General features: G+C 34.7%; 3 protein-coding genes across 3 annotated transcripts; 2 read left to right on the plus strand and 1 right to left on the minus strand.

Moving 5' to 3' along the window:
• The first annotated feature begins 3409 nt into the window (after positions 1–3409).
• Positions 3410–5736, plus strand: LOC120330867 (tRNA-dihydrouridine(16/17) synthase [NAD(P)(+)]-like). The gene has a single exon (XM_039397833.2). It carries the CDS (start codon positions 3821–3823, stop codon positions 5207–5209), a length of 1389 nt encoding a protein of 462 aa, XP_039253767.2. The 5' UTR covers positions 3410–3820; the 3' UTR covers positions 5210–5736.
• Positions 5708–7357, plus strand: LOC120330868 (bis(5'-nucleosyl)-tetraphosphatase PrpE [asymmetrical]-like). The gene is made up of 2 exons (XM_039397834.2): positions 5708–5840; positions 5949–7357. Exon 2 carries the CDS (start codon positions 5968–5970, stop codon positions 6832–6834), a length of 867 nt encoding a protein of 288 aa, XP_039253768.2. The 5' UTR covers positions 5708–5840; positions 5949–5967; the 3' UTR covers positions 6835–7357.
• A 5848-nt stretch (positions 7358–13205) lies between these two features.
• On the minus strand, positions 13206–20695 carry LOC120331141 (uncharacterized). Its single transcript, XM_078114008.1, has 13 exons — positions 20390–20695; positions 20081–20207; positions 19669–19811; positions 19321–19497; positions 19047–19204; positions 18642–18789; positions 18010–18153; positions 16491–16634; positions 15762–16010; positions 14954–15141; positions 14498–14719; positions 14077–14228; positions 13206–13848 (listed from the first exon to the last, which is right to left on the minus strand). Exons 1-13 carry the CDS (start codon positions 20504–20506, stop codon positions 13520–13522), a joined length of 2298 nt encoding a protein of 765 aa, XP_077970134.1. The 5' UTR covers positions 20507–20695; the 3' UTR covers positions 13206–13519.
• Positions 20696–21755: the final 1060 nt, after the last annotated feature.

Genomic DNA, 21755 nt, shown 5'->3' on the forward strand with positions numbered 1-21755 from the left:
CACGTCAGACCAGAGCGAATCAGTCCTTACCGGTACCTTTGACGCTACCGGTACCCTCAAAAAAGTTCAAAACGTACAGCCAGTCATGACACTGACTAAAATCCGTGTTCCCATGGATAAAAAATAATACAGCAAAATTTTAGACGAAATATCAAATTTCATAGAATTCACGCGAAATTTTGAAATAAATAAAAGTAATAGCCTTCTAGCAAAGAAATTAATCTTCAACCACTGACAATTTCAAAGCAATTGGTCCAGTATTCGAAGAGAAAAGCGACTTTTTAAAAACGTGTCAAAGTACAAGAACAAGAACAACAACAACATAATATTGAAACGATCGTTATGTCCACTACGTGTCCAATAAGCTGCAGTCAAACTTGATGTCGATGTTGATATGTGATGTAAATATACAGTCGAAGGTGAATAATTTTATAACAGCCTAAAATCCAAAAATAACAGAAATTGTAAAGAGGTCCACAATCTCACATTTGTAACAGATAATGAAATACGGTTGTAAAATACTACTCAATGGTTTACATTGCAAATTTGTTACGAATTTAATGAAGTTCAATTATCCGAAGAGGATGAAAAATGATCAGTGTTTTCCAGCAAGGAGAAATTCCTCCTTAGTAATAAATTTTGTTGTTTTATAGTAGAAAAAAATTACTTTGTATTTGCACGTAGTATTAATAATATCGTTTAGTCACTGCTGGTTTAATACATATATATATATATATATATATGGAACAATTTCGAACTATAGCAAAATTGTTTATCACTCAATAATGATTCAAGAAGACACAACAAATGATAAAAAATGGAGTTGTACGCAAATTGAGGTATACAGTGTTTCAAAATGGAAAAAGAGCAGAAAAGGTTGAAAACCACTAAGTTAATTGAAACTTTGTAAAATACAGTTTTATTGCTTAAACCTATTGCATATTCTACCGAATATGTTTTTAATTCCAAATTATTTTGGCATTGATTGTGGTAATATTTACGGCACCAGCAGGATTTGGCTTGAAGTAACTCACTCACGACCATTGCCAGGACAGGTGATGCTCTCCCAGATTGACCAGTTCGAATTATCCATCAAATATACAGCAGAAGCAGAATCGATTATTGAATCGCTTGTTTTTCCAAGCATTTAGGCTTGAGAAAGATATTTGTTTATTTCCAACTTCAATAATTAATTTGAATATATTTAAACTGATTCATTATCTTATTAACAGTTATTACGCTATTGTACCTTTTTTTTAAAATAAGTGCCTAACGGTAAACAATTTATTATTCTCAAATACCCTTAGTAGACTCAAGTGCATGCATTGGATATTCACCTAGGCTAATCATTGTGACATATATTAGGATTTTCCGTCTTTTTTATTGGTGATAATTCCCATTTTCTATATTTTTCGAAGTGCCTAGCATATGTGGTGATCGGGCGTGTGCGCCTCCTTATAATAGCCTACTACGTTTTAAATATTACCAGTGCCTACCGGTGACAATTTATTATTCTCAAATACTACTACTAGACTCAAGGGCTTAGGGCATGCATTGGATATTCACCTAGGCTAATCATTGTGACTAATATTTTGATTTTCTTATTTTCTATATTTTTCGAAGTGTCTAAATAAATGCATAGCATATGTGGTGATCGAGCGCGTGCGCCAACTATCATACTACGTTTTAAATATTACCAATGAGTTTACTTGTTGCAATTTTCATGTTCAATATTTAATATTTTCAACTAATTTATCATGTTTTTAAAAGTTATTACGCCCATTTTACACTTTTTCCAGAGTGCCTAAGTAAGTGTCTGAAAAAGTGCCTTCTAAGTTAGTCCGTCCCGAAAATGCGTGCCGATTGAAACTATTTCCCTGATCTTGCATTGTTGATACGCAACAGTCTGACTCCCTGGTCTGACTCAACGGCCGGCAACCAACTTGCATAATGTTAAGCAAGTTCATGGACTTGTTCAAGTTCTTGTGCCATATTTGGGAAACGCGAAACAATGGAGTCTTATGAGAAATTTTCGTCGTGTTGTTGTACCGAATCGAATAAGTCCGCTGGTACAAGTGATAGAATGAAACTGAAGGGTGGATTTTGAACTTTAAGATATATGCTATCTTAATATATAACGAAATTTAGGAAAAAAAACTAACCAATGCGCTAAATTTGACCCCAAACACAGCGTAGAACCATTTTTGGTCATATTTCCAAAGATTTTATAGTGATACGCTAATTTGAGGCTGTAAAATGTCTCCGCAACAATCCTACAATGTCATTTGTTCTTTTAGCGCAGCTTTGAGCTGAGCAGTAGGGCATTATGGAAATTGACGACCGAAAAATGTCAACCAGAAAATAGAAACGGCCATTGAAGCAAAGTTGGGTCGGCCGGTAATTTCGAAGAAAAAATACAACTTTTCATCTGTGACGTCATACGGAACGCCATTGTCAAATGGTTAATTATGACGATTAGAATGGCCAATTTACTTCGGAAGCAACTCGGAACCGGTATACTTGTCTTCAAAGACAATTTAATGTACTATAAATGTAATTTGGCCAACATGAAAGGATATAAGCATGTACGGCTAAGATTCTACTTCAAAACGCGACCTTCAAAATTTTTCTACTCAAAATATTAGTGAAATAATAGGTATGTTTCAATAATTGTGTTGAAACTTCTCATAAGGCGCCGTGTTAAATTGCCGAGAACAATAGGCACAAGATGGCGTCCATTGTCTGAGCGCTGTCTCGCTTATATTATATATACGCTTTGGTCTGACTGTGCGAAATCCACGACTTTGCAGCCATTGCAGGTAGTTATATCCTCAATGAAACTTAGGAGAGATTTTAAGAGTTCATTAGTCTGTTAGTTCAGTACCGGTAGTTAGGCGGAGCGCGGAGGACAAGGGCGATATCATCGGCTGACGGACAACTCTCTGTAGTCGAGTTGTCTCTGGTGGTGAGTTGTACGTGTAGTCGAGTTGTCCGCCTCCCATAACATCAGCCTGACAGCAGGAAGATTGAATTTAGTTACAGCAGTTACCGTACCGCAGTTGTTGTTGCAGCTAATTCAGTAATTGCATAATTGTGAGGTTATATATTACAACTTTGTTTGGTGTCTGATTACTGGGGGTTCGGGTTGATTGTTTCACCACTCGGGGTACTTACGGTAACAGGAAAATGGTCAAGAACCCCTGGGGGTCTCCCTAAAACCAGGCACTTGCGAATTCAGGCACCATTTCAGGCACTTCAGCACTTTGAAATTTTTTATTTTCACCGTACGTCATTGGGGTTTCCAATTTACCTGACAAGATAATTAGACTTTAAATAAATTTTTGCATCCCTATATTGCAATAAAACAATATTATTTCCAATTTTTCAATAGTACGGTAAAATGTGGCAACATTGATTACAAAATAAAGAAATCAGGCACTTGTGAAATTTCAGGAGCTTGGTCAAAACCTATTTTACAATGTATCTGATTACTCTAAAACAGAAAATTAAATATAGGCCTATACACTTTGTATGATTGAATTTACAACATTTTGGTAAAATACAATACCGGTACCGGTACCGTTTGTGACTGATGGAGACGTATCATATTTCGCAAGTGCCTGATTATTCATTTTTCTCTGTGACAGTTGCCATATTTTTTCGCAATTATTTTCTTAAATTATTTGCGTCATAACTTACTATTCTTTGCTTTCTAACGCAAATTCATTGTTCCACAACAATTTGAGCGTATTTAATAGAGTAGAGTTATTGATTACATACTAAAATAGCTATCCTATCTGAAAGTCGTTAAGTGAGAAATATGAAAGAAGAAGAGATAGCATCAGAACATACTGGATTCAGATTATGGAGAGAATTGGGAAGACCCAAAATGATAGTTGCACCCATGGTGGATCAAAGTGAACTGGCATGGAGAATGCTTTCAAGAAAATATGGAGCGCAGCTGTGCTACACTCCTATGCTACACGCGTCAGTATTTATTCGAAATGAGCAATACAGAAAAGATGCATTAACATCATGCAATGAGGATAGACCATTGATTGTTCAATTTTGTGCAAACGATCCAGAAATTTTACTCAAGGCAAGCGTTTTGGCTCAAGATCACTGTGATGCAGTAGATTTAAATTTAGGATGTCCTCAGGCAATTGCAAGACGTGGTCATTATGGAGCATTTCTGCAAGATGATTGGGATCTTATAAGCAAAATGGTATCACTTTGTCACAAAAACTTATCGATACCGATAACTTGCAAAATTCGAATTTTTCTGACAGTTGAAAAGACTGTTCGTTATGCGAAAATGTTAGAAAACGCAGGATGCCAAATTTTAACAGTTCATGGCCGAGCAAGAGAACAAAAAGGACCGCGAACTGGATTGGCTGACTGGAAATATGTAAAGGCTATAAAAAATGCAATAAAAATTCCTGTCTTTTCCAATGGAAATATACAATATTTTGACGATGTAGAGAGATGTATAAAAGAAACTGGCGTTGAAGGCGTCATGGTGGCTGAGGGTAATTTGCATAACCCTGCACTTTTTGATAATAAAATTCCAAATGTTTGTGACATATCATTAGAATATTTGGATTTTGTTGATAAGTATCCCCCATGTCCACTGTCATATGCTAGGGGACATATTTTCAAAATTTGTGTTCATAGTTTGCAAAAGCATACTGAAATACGAGACAAACTTGGTAATAGCAAAAGCATATATGACATAAGAACAGCTATTTTGGAACTGCAAGATATTTGCAAAGAAAAGTGTCAAAAAGGAGATTCGTCTAATGACATGCTACCTCTTCCGCATTGGGTATGCCAGCCTTATGTGCGGCCAGCAATTCGGCATGAAACTGAAAAAGCACAAAAACGATCTTTCGAGTCAAGTGATGCCCTAAAAAACGTAACTGAAATTTCTAAGAAGAAGTTGAAAAAATTGTTTAAAAAACATGGACAATTAGTGAATGGAATGACTCCAACACAAGAGCAAATTGAAAGTGTTTTAAAAATGGAAAAGGCAAGGACTAAACTAGTTTATGAGAAATGTTCAAAATGTGGGAATCCTCGTGGTGAACGATGTGTGTTTTTGTATTGTAAATCGTGCTGCAAAAAGAGGACAAAAGAGATTTCATTATCTTGTCCTAGACATCAGAACAATAAAACAACTGCAACTGAGTTCATTCTCCAGAAAGAATAGATCTCAAATTATGCCACTATTTTGACAGCGAGTTGAAATATTTGCTTGTTTAATACTTGACCTGCTATTGACTCAAATTATTTTAATTTAATCACAGAGGGGTATTTTGCTAAATTTACGAGAATAAAAATAAATTGATATTTTAGTTTTTAAGAGTATTTAATACCATTCAGTGGCGATCACTGTCACTGACCAGTAATGTAATTTAGGTTTTATAAATTAATTTAAACGCTACACAAGGCGCATTCGTAACTGTTTATTTTTTGTAGTAATTTAGTATTGAACTTTTTATCCCGTGCAAAAATAGTTACGATAAGGAGTACCATGCTTAAATATAATGTAACTTATAACTTTAGCATGGAGTTTTTTTAGGCCTTTGCGAAAATAAAATCATCTAGTTTTGTTCTAAATGCAATGTCATATCCTTAGTTTAGTGATTGTGGCTTGATGAATTTTATTTGATGCATTTGACTTCATGCACTATTGAGAAAATTATTAAAATGTCATTATTTGTGCATATTTTCAGATTTTATTTAAACATATTTTTAGAATTTTTTATTTTTTTTTTATTATTATTATTTTCTTCAGTGATATTGCACATCAGAATGAAGATTTAAGTGAGCTTTCACAGGTACTATGTATGGTTCATAAAATTTAGTTCAGCTTCAATATTCAATTATATAATAAATCTATAATTTCATATATAGTAGAGGGCTTTTCAAATAATCTTTATTTTCAGAACAAAACAATTCTTCAATATGACTGCACTTATCGCATATTGTATATCCCTATTGGCAAGGCGATTGAGCACCGCAACATCAGCTCAGAAACTTGGACAATTGGAGCCAGCTGTTAAGCATAGGACTCTTTCGTATTTGGATTTCAAAGGCCGTGACCTTTTCATAGTTGGTGATGTTCACGGATGCTTTGATGAAGCGATGGAATTAATAGATATTGTGAAAAAAAAGAATAACAAAAAATTTGTTACAATATTTGTTGGTGACATGGTCAATAAAGGACCCAAAAATATTGAAATGTTGGATTTCATCATGAAGAACAAAGATATCCACTGCATACGAGGAAATCATGAACAAGCTGTGCTTCGATCTGCTCTTAAATATCGGAGTGGAGAGAAGGAATCAAATCCAAAGTGGGCAAATTCATGGGCTAAGCATCTATCAAACGGGCAATTTGAATTTTTGAGAAACTTACCGTACACAATATCAATTCCAATACTTAATATTATTATTGTTCATGGAGGTCTCCACCCACATTATCCTTTGAATCTACAAGATGAGCATAACATGCTGCATATGAGATCCTTATCGTGGGTTAAAGATGATTTTCATGGGCAGAAGCTTGTAGCAACATCGAGACATGAAGGAACGTTATGGGCACAATGCTGGCAAGGTACAGAGCATGTTTACTTTGGACATGATGCGGTAAAAAAATTGCAAATAGAGTCAAATTGTACAGGACTTGATACCGGTTGTCTCTATGGAGGCAAGTTGACCGGAGTTTTGTTGAAAATCCCTGAAAATATAACTGCTCCTTTACGTCATTTTGATTTACCTCGAGAATTTTATTCAGTTGATGCGAAAGAAGCATATATACCTGTTGATTAACGAATGTCTATTCTATTTTCTTCAAAGAAATGTAGTAAACTATTTTTGTACTTATCCAATTTAGATTTTAGATGAATCTTCTTCTCTTTTCTTCAAATATCTGTTTTAGAATTGGAAATAGAAATTTTAAAATTTGTGTATGTTAGGTCAAGAATGCTAAATAATAAAATTTTATAATGCATGTGAAGTCGGAAAAGATATAGGCCTACTGTTAGAGTGTATCAGCATGGCCAATTTTGACAATGTCTTGATCTGCCTTAGAAGCTTATGCATATCATTGGCTGAGGCTATTTAACATTATCAATGCGATAGCTGTTGAAGAAATGTGCTGACGTCTATACGTTTATAAATTTCTATCCCAGATCTTAATCTGTTAACGGAACAGTGTTCTTCATGTTTTAAATAAATAATTTTATTGTTTTATCATGCATGTGAGGCCGCACAATAGTTACTCTGCTATTTGTATTAGTTGGTGATTGATACTATTAAATATATATTTCATTCAGATTTGAATGCCTAATAATTGTTGTTTTATATGTGGTGTGAATGTACAAGACTAGAGACAAGAAGTGTTGATTAATCTGGAGAGAAGTACCGTATACCGTTTGTTTAACCATGAAAAGGTAATTGTCACTTTAGAAAGCCAGCTGTTAAGATTGTTGAGCAATATCTTTGATATTTTGATCTGTCACATACAAGCCTAGTTAGTGTTACAAATATTCGTAATTGTGTTCCTTGTTAAGATAAAATTGCCTTCTATCAGTAAAATAAATTAAACTTTTAGTATCGTGCAATTGTGCGATTAAAGAGACCATTCCTGGTAAAGATTTATAGATTTACTCAAATTTATTTTGTTATATAAACTGTTTCTCATAGTAACTCTTGCTCTTTCTATCTTACGTTGATGGCTTCTGAGTCACGACCATGTTTCTAAAATTCAAAGTTACATATACCTTTGTGTAGAAGCCACTCGTTCTTGCATTAAACGAGAGTAATGTTCGTGTTTCTGAACCTGTCATTTTTAATATCTTATATCATACAAGTTATCAGACACGTCCAGAATATATTGAGTGAATAAAATAAAGGAACATCACACGCACACCTCTTACTTAGTCCTCTATACTTAGTTTATATTTCTTTATTATCGAACTGTTAGATTCTAACACTCCCAGGCAGTTTGTGTTTTATCTTTATGACCTTAATCATTTTAGTTTTTACAGTACCCTATGGAAACTTATGGAGTGAAAACCTTTCCACACGGTTTTGAAAAAAGAATGTTTGGGTTTAGATTTTTTGACCTAGGCTGCAATGTATAATTGCGTATATGTCGTTCAATATTGCCATTTTTCTTTGAATTAAGATCTTTTTTAGAAATGCTTTTCATGCAATCAATCGTATTTATTCAGCTTGGGCCCTATTTAGTTTGGCTATCACTGTACACATCTTGTCATAATCATAAATTAGATCGCTGGTTTTCGCGTTTCTATGCTGTAACAATATTTTACTCCAGGCATCGACCCTCGGGTGGAGAAGAATGCGATCATAAGGCAGAGCCGGTTCTGGGATTCAAACGGATCAGCAGTTTTCGTTCAGAGATAGGGTCGACCTTTTATGTATTCTACAATTCACATTACTTCTCGCACAATTCCACGCCCTTCATCGACTCGCGACTCGCGTGCCGAGTGATCCACCGTTAAGAATTGTCCTGACGACTAAAAACGCCAAAGAGGAGCGTAGATCGGCGGCAAATCGAACGCGGTCCCCCAACGTCGATCCAATTAAGCCTCAGGCCCTCCACAGATTGCCTCTCAATGGTTCCACTTACTTCTAGGGCACTATGTAGGCGAACAGAACTCGCTCCTAGCTGTTTGCTTGAGCAAACAACTTCTTCCAAATCTTCGATCCATGCCAATCAAACATAAGCATGTATCCCAACAGCAGATAAATTGGGGCTCCGGCCCATTTAGCATTCGCTTACCCGCTGTTTTTATTACGCAGATTCTGTTCTCCCAAAACATCTGTCTAATTCCCTTTTTTCTTTTATTTTACTTGACCTGTTTGGTTGTATTGAAATTCTATACCTTATATATACCTTTATCACAACGAAACACTTTTTAGTTTTCGGAAATTTTATAACAAATTTTCACGCGTTTTTTCGCACATTTATCTCCATTTCTCATTTACATTACAGGCTACAGACATTTTAACATAATTATAACATAAGAATTCTTTACACGAACATTGCACCTGATTGCAGTAGGCCTACTTATATTGCGTAGCTGCCATTGAAACCAAACCTCCTGTCAAATTGCAACCCGATATGGTTCTTACGAATGAGTCGATTCGAATGGCAATTGGGACCATATAGCCATCCCTACATCTAATAAGTTACGCCGAATTCAGTTGTTTCAATTTAACAAGTTCAACGTAGTTTCTCTTTCAAACAGAACGAGTTGTGATTTGTGAACGCAATTTCAATGTATATGTGCAAGAAGATTTGAAACCATATCTCAATACAAAATAATCTATCTATGTGAGTCGACGATCCTGTTAGCTACGATTCTCTGGCCCTTTAAAATACATTGTTTTGTGTTTTGCGCCTGTTTTGTGAAATAGAAATAGGTCAATAAGATACATTACATCATCTTGAAATCGTTTATTTAACTCTGAAACCTCGATATTGAACCGTATACCAATCCATCACATAAATTGATATTAGACGCTTAGAATAAAGACTCCTTTTTACCGCGATTATAACCAGACCGTTCTAATCGAGAAAATCATATTTCACAGAAAAGTTAGTACAACGCCAATTTCAAATGATCGAACCGCATCTGGAAAGAGCGTTTCACTGTTATGATGTTCGACAACCTCTTTATAAAATATGGAGAGGGTAGCATTTCTAGAACGTTTATCAAGTTTAAAATTTGTCGGGGAATGAACGTGTACTCATATAGTGGCCCCTATTGATGAATGATTCCGAAAAGAGATTTGCAATAAATTCACAATACATTCTCGTCGCATCGGCAAAGTGTATCTCATATCTGTATCACACTGTCAACTGTCTGTTTTAGGGATTTAAGAATTCGAATGATTAGTTAAATTTAAATGATAAATTGAAACACTAGACCCAGAGGCATTTTGTCTTGTAGTTTTGTTAGGTTTTACAGTAAAAATCCCAATTTTTTACATGTTGAATAGAAGTTGTACTGAACTCAAACAAATGACTCTTCTCTGAAGTCAGCCGTTGTTAATCCCTTATATATATATACTGATTTTATATGAGAGCAGGGGTCACTGAGATCAGTTTGTTGATAGTTCATACGTACTTGTATGAGTGGCTGATGCATCAAAGCGCGTTTAAGCGTTTAATTAAATTATTAAAACATGTTGATTAAATAGAAAACTTGAAAGCATAACAGTGAAAAATGAGGTAAAATGCTTAGAAAAAATATAACACGCACGACTAGGTAAATGTCCAGTGATGGTTACCCAATTACAAGAGAGCTATGCTCAAAATATATGGACACGTAGATTCACATAATTTTGATGACGTCATAGCAAAAAAAAAAGTAATAGCCTTCTGGAGAAAATTTTTATCTTCAACCACTGAAAATTTCAAAGCAATTGGTCCAGTATTCGAAGAGAAAAGCGACTTTTTAAAAACGTGTCAAAGAACAACAACAACAACATAATATTGAAACGATCGTTATGTCCACTACGTGTCCAACAAGCCGAGTCTTGCCAATCATTCCAGGTAAGTCTAGTCAAACCTCATTTTGCTGAAATAAGTAAGACGATTTACCAATCCCAGACATTGGCAAATTGTGAATTCGATCTAATCCAAGTTGGACGCCTTCTGATGTTACAGTTTGAGACTCCGGTGAAGTCAAGCTGTTTCACATTAGAGTTCAAGTCAAGTCGAATAATTTTAAAATATACATATATAACAGGAAATACCATGCCCTTCAAAACCTCATAGCTGATAGTCGCTTCCTATATCTAACATTCTTGTAGTTTTGAATGATTTAAAACGTTGCACACAACCATCTACCATTTTCACGATGAATGTGAGGTGGATTTTTTTACCACTTTCCGTATGTCTCATTTTCGGGCCAATTACAGCAACGGCAAAATGGGGTGCTATTTCACATCATGTCACTATACATTGGACAGCGCAGTAAGAGCAGAAGAAAGTCGCCTTTAAATCAAACAGCAATCCTATTTTACGAGACCAGTGTTTGGTTGAAGCTATTTTTGTAAATCAACATTTTTTGCCATGAACTTTACCAGGAACTAAACACGGAACACGCCTCACAGATGAAAATGTGCAAGACTCGCTCAGAGTTACGGTGTCAAGTTGCACGCCGGAGTACACACCAGTGGAGAGCATCAGACCAAATTCGTTCGATTTTGGTTTTCTCCTTGTTGAAAACAAGATATTCATAATTATCTAAATGTAACACTTGACAGTACAACAGCCAAGTTCATTTTATTTTAGGCTTATGCAGCGTGTTCGTAAAAAAGAAGACTTACATTGTGGACTTATGTTTCCGAGGATATCATTGTAATTGTTGATTATCTGAAGAATCCTAAAGTTTATCAGTGGGTTTACTTGACTAAATCTAGACTCTAGACTAGAGCAAGTTGGGTTGTTTCACGTGCCACACACTTTTATCGCTTGTCTCCTGTATCTATTGCCCCACTTTTATTACCCGCTCTTGCAGTACACTTGTACCATTTGTATATATCATTGCATTTGTACTGTGCCACCATACTCTCTATGTGCGTGTCCCATTTGCACCGTTTGTACCACATGTACTTTTCTCCCGTTTCTTTTTTTCACCTTGACCCATTCAACATGTACATAGGAAAAATATCGTGATGATTGACACTTGGCAGAAAGTGCACAAAAACATCTGATGAATGAGGTGTACGTGGATAAATCTATTTATAAATGAGACGTAGGTATGAAAAAGCACTAGTTCAATGAAATGTATGTGGTAAAACAAGTGATAAATGAGACGGGACACGTCATTTTTGGGACACCACTCATCTGATACAAAACATTTACAATCTAAATGAAATTTTGCGATCTGTCATCGAACTTCGTCGTTTCTTGAAAGAAAAGCGTTGGATTTCAATTTCTCAGTTGGTATGGCTCAAAATATATGGTGTGAATTTGTTTCTTATATTTATACCCAAAAACCTAACCAAATATATATATATGTAACCCTAACGAATCCCATAGCCGACATGTACTAGTAACCGGACGAGATAACGTGGTTCGCCATACGAATGAGCCGTCTTAAATACCGCTGGGTCTTAGATTTAAATTAGATGAAACTTATGATATCTTAAAAATATAGTTCCTAATCACTTATACAAGTTCCATCTCTGAACTGTGAAACGTTTGAGAATTTTTCCTGGTTACCTAACCACCGTGATTGAGCCATCAGAAAAATAATTCGACCGGATATTGACTTTTAAAACCGTGTCGAACTGTTGTGTCTTGTTGATTCCTTTCTCTTCTTGAAGTGAGATCTTTCAAGTTTTCCCAATTTACAAACGAGAATATCGGTCGGAGACCGAAGACTTATCGATCGAAAGTTTGGGGATCCCCCAAACAGCGCTCTTAATCTATAGTGACAACTTGTGTCCCATCACTAATTAATTTATAACTCGCTAAATATACGACATAATTCGCCCAAAATCAATAGGCTTCTGGTCCGAGATAAGATGAATGCACATGCAAAATCTGGAGCAGATTCAATCTCGCTTTCGTGAGACATCGCGTGCATCTAACAGACAGATACCTATCAACATACTTACCGATTAAAATCGATAAGTAATAATTCGGAGCTCCGATTAATTGCCCGGGTGATTTCGTATAGTAAGATAATTTTTTCTCGTATTAATAATTACATTACCTTTCAAGACTTGTTTAATTTGATTTTTTAGAGTGATAGAATTTTAATAAAACTACTATTTCATTTGGATAGTTGTGACTATGGCCGAGTTAAATCTAATTGTATCCATTGCAGGCTACTAGACTTCTTCAGGCTTTAGTAAGAAGAAACGGGACAGAGAGTCTCTCAAGTCTAAAATCTAACAAATGCTAATTTGATTGACTACCTGAAGATACTAATTGATGATTTTACAGAATATGGAACCACTGTATGGCTTTGGACTCTTCCTACACTAGTTAGTTTTTACCGAAACATGAAGAGGAGGCTGTGGCACATCACATTAATTTCATAACCCTGGCCTGTCATCGCATTATCGACTAAGCCCAACTCGACTCTACCCAATGTGGAATAGGAAAAATACGATTATATGAAAACAAAGTCCCTAAGGTTAATAGCATAATATATCAGAAATTTGTAAATATATATTTTATAAAATATAATAATATGCATAATAATCAAAGTATACAATGAACTGCTATTTCCTATTTTCTTAGTATATGTTCCAGACAGTCAACTTCAATCTGCTTTTCGTCATTTAGCAAAAAGAACCCAACCTTTTGGTGTTAGACAACTACAAGGTACAAAAAATACCACAGAGCTGTCAGCATGTGACACCTTGAACAATATATTTGTATAAGTTCTTATCATAAACAGCAAGTTAATTAAATAAGGGTATTCAAAAAATTCAATTGGTGAAAATTATACTCTGCATACATTCAGCCACTTTTGCTATCAGACTCAAAACTAGAAGATGAATAGTGATCATGGTCACGATCTGAACCTGCTGTCTGTGGTCGATCACGATTTTCACTATGTTCTGATTGGGGTGTCAGTTTCATTCCATCATCCACAGTATGTGTGGTTAATTTCAACTTTCGTGACGGTCGATCTCCTGTTGGCATATCAGATGTCGTCCTAATTTGTGCAGGTTTGGCCACATTTTCCAATTCAATGTCTTGGATTTTTTGTTGTTTTTCAATGAAATCGAGGCGCTCCCATATTTGAGATATACCGCGCTCACCAGAATCCTGCAGCATGCTTCCTCCTGAGAAAGGAATATTTTGTAACAAAACCTTTCTTCCCATATAATATACACAGTGAATTAGATTATTTAATACCTGATATGGACTAATCATAACGTATATGTCATGTGGATAACCAGTGCACTTTGTGTATTATCCTGCTTTAAAAGACATACTACGTGCTAAGACATTATTTACATAGACAGAAAAAAAAAGGCTAATTACTGTACGGAGAACTAATCAACCAGCACCTTTATTTCCATTTTGTGTTGATGACAGTGGCATAACAACAGTGTTATAATGTGCTGAGGTAGAGTTATGAAATACCATCTTATCAAATTCTGACAATCCCAGTGTTCTCGCAAATTCATTGTGCTTCCTTTGATAATCATTCAAACGTCGCCTAAAATGAAGGTTACAGACTGTTTAAAGTAATCACACACAAGATGGAGTGGTGATATATCTTAATAATAATATAGCCAATCATATTCTCATAACAAAACAACGGTTCTTGGAAAATTCGCTGTAAATTAGGAAAATTTTGCAGTGGGATTTTTTTTCATCAAAATTTCTATTTCATCAGCATTTGTTAGTTGAAAATTTAGTGGTCATCAATAGTTAGTTTCATAATAAATCAATTCAAAATATCCAATTGTATATAATTATAGTCACCTCATTCTGTTATATTCTTCAAGAGGAACCCCGTGTTTCCCGGCTTTCATTTCAATTTCAAGATGTTCTTTTTCTGCCTCAAGTAGTTGGGAACGATTTTTCAAACTCTTAATTTTATTGATGAGCAACTGCTGTGTTTTTTTGAGGCGTTTTGTTGATTTTTCACTGGATTCACTCAATCTAGATAGTTTGTGTTCAAGCTGATCTATCCTTCCTTGCAATCTGAAATTCAAATATAAAGGTTTATATAGGAATTATGAAAAATCTAATTCAATGGAAACAGCGAATATCTAATGATATATAATTCATGTTTTCAGTTAGCGGACCTTACCATATACAATGTAATCTTCACATTAAACACTTTTCTTTCAAAGATTAGTTTCTGAATTTAATTGTAGTGACAGGGAAAACACTTTATTTTGGCAAATTCAATTTAGTTTGAAAATGTTACTCAACCTGTGTCTTTCCTCCATCCCAGCGAGCCTCTGATCTTCAACAACTCGTTCTCCATTTTGTTGAGCCTTCTCAGTTTGTAATCTTGCATCTTCTACCATTTTTCTACAATTTTTCGATTCTTCTTTCAGTCTTTGCATTTCTGATAACAATTGCTGACGACCAGACAGTGCAGTTTGAAGTTCTAATTCCTTGATGATGATAATATGATTGAGTCAGATAAAAAATGTTATTATCATAAATTCATAAGGTACCGGAACATACTGGGAAAATGTTACAAAATAAAGAGCATTCTGTTCTTTTAATACATATTTCAGCATAACTCTTGAGGGAATGTTTATGGATGTGCTTTGAATAAAGATTCATAAAAATGATCATTTCATACACACATCAACTGCATAATTACCTGAGTAAAGATAATGCTTGTGAATAAACATCTTATCACAAAGCATTGTTTTGACTTTAAGCGGGGTTCTAGTAAATGCCGAAAACATTTACCACATATCATGAATGCATCAATATAAAACAATGCTGGAAATTTGATTGTGACCAATCTACACACAGCAAATCGTTAGCTACTTGAAAGTGATGGAAAAAGAACAAAATGGGAAATATTATTACTATTCGGAATTGGTGCACAACCTGCACATAGTATGTGTACCAGGTTAGGGTTTAGGTTGTGCGCCATCTTGGTGCAGTTTGGAGCACCCAGAATAATTCTTTTCGGTAGACACTATTGAATTTAAAAGTATTAAAGTCTTTGTATAGAATTTCCTCTTCACCATCTATTCCAATACAAATAAAAAAACACCTTATCATGTAGCCTCTGTCTCATGGTGGCGTTGCTCTCGCGCTCCTTTTCCAGTTCAGCAGACGCTTTAGACAATGAATCTATCTTTGAACGTAAAACAGCAGCTTCTGATTGTGCTGATGCCTCATTCGCTTCCAGAATTTTCAATCGTTCCTCAGCTTGTTCTCGTTCATTCTGTTTAGATGATTGTTCATCAGAAACCCTTCTTTCTAATTCTCTAACTCTCTCTTCCAGTGCAATTTTTTCTGTCTGAAATGAAAAAATGAATGACAATGAATGACCGTAAATAAAAGTCACCTCAAAGCTCTTGTAAAACAATGATTTCATGGTAGACAAGTATTATTAGAAAATCAGGTAGTGTATTTTGATTAACAGAAATATAAAAATAGTAACTTGAGCTTTTCACTCCCAGATCGAAAGTCAACACACATAAATGAAAGCTGTACTTGTGCTGGAATAAATCATTTTTTACTTGAAATTCACTACATTCAATAACACAGACTAAATCTGCGATAAAGAGTGGTGCCCAACCTTTCATAGCTTGTGGTCGCCTTCCAGAGGCCTTTTAGTGTTCATGGCCCCCATTGTTCAGTATTTCAAAAAACTCTATGGAATTGTGTTTTATGAGATCATTTTGCAATAATTTGTTGACCGATTCAAGTGGATGAATCATTTCAAAACGGATTAACACCAACCTGGTTGACAATTTTTATCAAATGAAATATAAACCTGTAATGCATGGTTTTTATTCCATTCCTCCTGCTTTGCTTCTTGTACTCTTCTTACTGCATCTCTTTCCAATTCTTCAGTATGTTTATTATGTTCTCCCTCCATATGTCTTGCAACATCTAACTCTGTTTCCAGAGTTCGGACCTGATATAAAAGTTAATATCGATGGTCTTAGGTGTTGGAAAAATATCTTACATTATCTATTTTCTGGTTAGGATTTCAGATCCAGAGGTTTGAAAAATAAAACTGCATAAAAAAAATTTAAATTGCCAACGAACCATTCAACATACAGTAACAAGCCTGTAGGTGCCCAGTATGGATCTTCACCGATGCTCCATGACAACGTCATTTTAGGGTACTAATGGGGAAAGGAGCTGTCAGTTAATTTTGAGCGATGTGCGTTTGTATTCTCGCACCTACGATGTCCTGCAGCTAATAATTAGAATATGTGCACTAAAGTTTCTAAGGCTTCCCTAGTTCATGGACTATCTAGATCAGGAGTTCTCAACCTGGGGTTCACGAGAAGATTTCCAGGGGTACTTGGACGGCAGTCGAGTTTTTGTATGTTGCTGTTTTTTAATATCCTTCATAACTACCAGAGGGAAATGCGTGTCAATTAAAACTAGATGCCATTTAAAACGTAGATTTTCCATGATGCTGCGTTGTAGTGATTGTGACGCAGCAAGGTGAAATTCACAGCTTTGCAGGCAAACTGTGAAATCTCGAAAAACAGCATGCTGCGAGCATTGGAGAAAGTGATTATGCTCATTGAAACGTTGGAGAGATTTTTAAAATTCATTAATTAGGTGGAGGACAAGGGTAATAATATCAACACGAAGATTTAATTTGGTTACATCTGGTCAATAAATTGTTGTTTCAACAAATCGTTAGTCAATATATCACACCTTAGTTCGGTGTCTGATTACTGGGGGTTCGCGTTGATTGTTTCGGGACTCGAAGGATACTTGACAGAGAAAAGGTTGAGAACCCCTAAAGATGAAGGATGGTGTATTTCCATCCGTGGAAGGTAGCTAGCGTTCTCGAAATTTCAATATTCGACGTAGTTGACCATAAAATGGCAATAAATTGAAGAGAAGTGGAAATTTTTTACTGATTGGCGTGTTTTTTTACTACTGCCATGGAAACAAAACATCAATCCTGAACTTGGGTGAAACGCATAATACTAGGGTGACTCGATGACCCACTCAGACAGAACGAGTGAGAATGAGGCTCCTCTCCTAGAGCGGAGATCCAATAGTAACTTAACTGTCAGTATTGTCATGAAATCAAGTACTATAAAGAATCAAAAGGAATTCAAAATGCTATATATTCAATAATGTTACCATTACCATCATGTCTTCAGGTTGTGATATTGTAAATACTTTTATTAAGCTCTCACCCATGATCCAGTTTTACGTACAATATCAATGGATCTACACCTACAGTGTTACTCAGGTTTTTGAAATTTGGAACTACATTAATTATAGACTGCAGGTACAGCCACACTAGAATTACTCACCCTATTGTTTAAAGCATCCTTTTCTCGTTCAAGATCACCTTGTATTTTCATTTCTTTTAATTTTATATTTGATAATTCAACTTTATGTTTGTGGCTTTCTTCGTCCATCATATTTTTGAAAGCTGAGCATTCTTTTTCTTTCTCCTAATAGTGACATGTAGAACATAAGGTAGGAGTAGGAAACAAAAACAGAGAAGTATTTGGCGTAAAATAGAAAAGAAACCTTTTTTTTACGGAAGAATCCCCCTCAGTTTCCATATTATCGTTTCCAATTTTTTTCAGACTTGAAAATATAGATGTTTTATATAACATAAAAATTTTAATTGAGACCCATTCCTACTTGAAAGTCAAACGTAATACATATTATTATGAAGCAAAACATCATTTCAGAAAAAAATAATTTCGTACATAATGAAAGATATAATAAATGATGTTAAAATATCCCGCACATTAAATACCCGTACAAGGTAAAGCTTACTTGACCTGATCATAAGAATGCATATGACAAGTGCATATGCAAATGCGACTGCCACATTTTGAAAATTATCCAATATTGTAAACAAAATCATATATTTTATTCATTTCTGAATTTTGAAAAATACAAAATTTAATCACATTTAATTGAATATTACCTGTAACTGTTGCGTTAACCTGGTATTATGTTCAGAATTGCTTTGTAATTCACGTTGTAGTCTCTCACATTTTGATTCAATAGATCTCCGTTCGCTTTCAACTGATTTCAAATTACCTTGAAGTTGAGCAATATCTTGTGCCTGTGACCTACACAACAAAATATTCAAAATTTGGAATTCACTACAATAAAACTGCAATCAACAATGAGAACGATCAGACAAATGAGTGCACTTATTTCCTGAACCAATTTATGTAGCACAAACACAATTCCTCGATTTCTAAAATGATAAGCAAGACACCTAAACCAAATTGCAAATTTTATGAAGAAAAATTTGATACAAACTTTAATTTCACAAATAAAATGATGTAAAACAGTTGAATTATTTATTTAACAACTATCTTACCTTTGAATTTTATCAGATTCAGTTGCAGAGTATTCTTTCTGTTTTTGAATTTCATTTATTTCATCAAGCAAATTTTTAACTCTAAGTTCAATCTGTGTTTTTGTTCGTTGTAAAGTTTGAATTTTACGGGTGTCATTCACATCAGGCATAGGACGATCCTGTAAAACCAAAATCTCAAAATTATGCAATCCACAAAAATTTTGAGGAGTTAAAAAATATTGTCAACAAAAAGAAAAGGTGTTTACAACCTTCATGGTAAAATCAAAACTCTTACATCATATGCTTTTCTAGCTTCATCCCTTTCTTCTTGCAATGCAGAAATTTGAGCTTGATGTCTTAGTGATAATTCCTCAAGTATCCTCTTGTGATCAACTTTAAGGTGATCATATTCAGATTTTAGAAATGCATGCTCATATCGTAGTTTGTTATATTCTCCCCTGTATTTTTCAACCTGTATGAAAGGAAGGATATATTTGTTTAGTACAAACCCTCTCTTTGCAGTGAAGCAGTGAATGAACAAAGTGAAAAAATGAAAATTCATTGTGAAATGTTTTCCTTTTTCAAGATAAACAGTAAATGCAGATAATAACACAATGAAACAAAGTGCAAACTTCATCCAAACCTCCTTGTCCATTGCTTCAACATGATCTTTCAAAGGACCTTCCAATTCCTTAGTAATTTCAGCTTTAATAACTTCTAATCTCTGTGGATTGAGTGCTTGTCCACGAACAGTTTCAAGCTCTCTCTCTTTTGATGCCAGTTGACCTTTAGAGTACGATAATTCAGTATCAATTTTTTGCTTAATAATGAAAAGGAGCAATGCGGTGACTTTCACTATATAAGATAATATGAGATAGTAAATAATTATAGTATACATGGAGCATCTCCACTAAGAATATAAATAGAATTGTTCTCTTGGTCTGCTGTGCTGTAATAATATTTTAAGTTGAAAGAATGTAATCAGAAGAACTTGTAGTATTATGAACACCTCTGCTCTGGGGAATCATATAAGATGTTTTATACATTAAAATCACCTCTCAAATCATTGATGATAGATTGTAATCCTTCAGCTGATTCTGCACCAGTTGTTTTATATCTTGTTACTTGTTGTTGCAGTTTGACATTTTCTTCTTGTAATAATTTATGTTGCTCTTTCAAAACCTAAAAATAAGGAAAAATTATAACCAGATTGCGTACATTCAAGAATGTGCATTTACTTTTTTCATATCTGCATATAGATAGTCGTCACTACAAAGTTATATCTAATTATTGTTTTTTTATTCAAACCACATTTAAAAAATTTTTTGTAGGTTAATATAATATGGCAACATTGCATAACTTACCTGATAATTTGTTTTATGTGTGTCACATCGTATTCGTTCATCAATCAACATTTTTTGTAAATCCATTTTGTTTCGATCTTGTGGAGGTGGAACTTGAAGAGGATTTGTAACATCCATGACTCTGTTTGCGAACTCACTGATACAATATTCAGATATTAAAGACTATAAGCTTGGGTATATTCTGGTATTATATTTTAGCATACACAGAAATATTGATATTCAATATTCTGATATACTGATAGTCTATATGAATATGGATACTGATGCTAAAATAGTAATAACTGAATAAGGTGAGCTTCAGAATAGTCTACCTGCTGCAACTGTAAAAAAAAGAATCAAGTATGAGAAAAATTGAGGCATCTAATTTCACTGCTTGAAGAAACATCTTACCGATTTAAGACCAGAAGATTATAAAAAAAACATGAAACCTCGCCGGTGGCGGTACTGCCTTACCTAATCTACTGATCTATTACGGCACCCTTATCCTATATTCAGCAATCATAGTCATGTTATTTTTTTACTGGATGCTGGGATGGAAAAAATAAACTTCACTTCACGAATGCACTGCACAATGTTATACGTTTTGTACGCCATATAACAGTATAACTTAACTGTGGAACACGGTACGATAACTTTAGGCTTCGATGATAAATGATACGATATAATAAAATAAAGCCTACCTTATTACCGGTATAAATAATACAGGTAAAAACGTACCGGTACGTATGATATTCAACAGTTTTTACTTCAAGCTTTTTTTTCAATTTGTCTGATTCCTGCACTACAATATTTTCATACATCGCATGACTGCACATGAAGCAATTTAAATAAAGCGGTTCATCATAGTTGTGCTGTTCTTGTAATATTTTAAATAAAAATGTTATACCTAAAAGTTGCAGTTTTCCATTACCTAGCAACCATGTTTTTATAATGCGACTGTAAAAAAAATTCAATTTCGATGCACCTGCACAAGCTCCTGTCCATACTGCTCATATTTGTTCACATTTTACATCTCACCGGTATTTTATATTTTTTCTTTCTAGGATTAAAGGAGCGTACAATATACTGATATACACTCCAGCTGCGGAGCTACTAGCCATGTAATAATCCGCAAATAAATACTTCACGGAAATAATAGTATGATTATATCAATTTAGTACGGCATGTGCGTATGTACGTCAAACTCCGCTTGTACAACGGATGTTTCCTCGACCCCTGGTCGCATAACAATTCGCACAAAATTTTGATGCTCATTTTATTGGACCCCGAGTGGACCTATGGATTATTTTAGGTGGTTATTAGGTTGTTGTTGTTGCTCTTTTCCAATTCCCCTGTCAGTATTTTGTTTTACATGAAAACATCGACC

This window comes from Styela clava, chromosome 6 (assembly GCF_964204865.1).
Source record: "Styela clava chromosome 6, kaStyClav1.hap1.2, whole genome shotgun sequence".
In the NCBI taxonomy this organism is placed as follows: domain Eukaryota; kingdom Metazoa; phylum Chordata; class Ascidiacea; order Stolidobranchia; family Styelidae; genus Styela; species Styela clava.

Excerpts from the sequence above, each read along its gene's own strand:
- LOC120330867 (XM_039397833.2), top strand. The coding sequence starts at position 3,821 with ATGAAAGAAGAAGAGATAGCATCAGAACATACTGGATTCAGATTATGG.
- LOC120330868 (XM_039397834.2), top strand. The coding sequence starts at position 5,968 with ATGACTGCACTTATCGCATATTGTATATCCCTATTGGCAAGGCGATTG.
- LOC120331141 (XM_078114008.1), bottom strand. The coding sequence starts at position 20,506 with ATGGATGTTACAAATCCTCTTCAAGTTCCACCTCCACAAGATCGAAAC. Across the intron at positions 20,208-20,389 it reads CACATAAAACAAATTATCAG|GTTTTGAAAGAGCAACATAA; the intron begins GTAAGTTATGCA and ends CCTTATTTTTAG. Across the intron at positions 16,011-16,490 it reads ATAAAAACCATGCATTACAG|ACAGAAAAAATTGCACTGGA; the intron begins GTTTATATTTCA and ends TTTTCATTTCAG.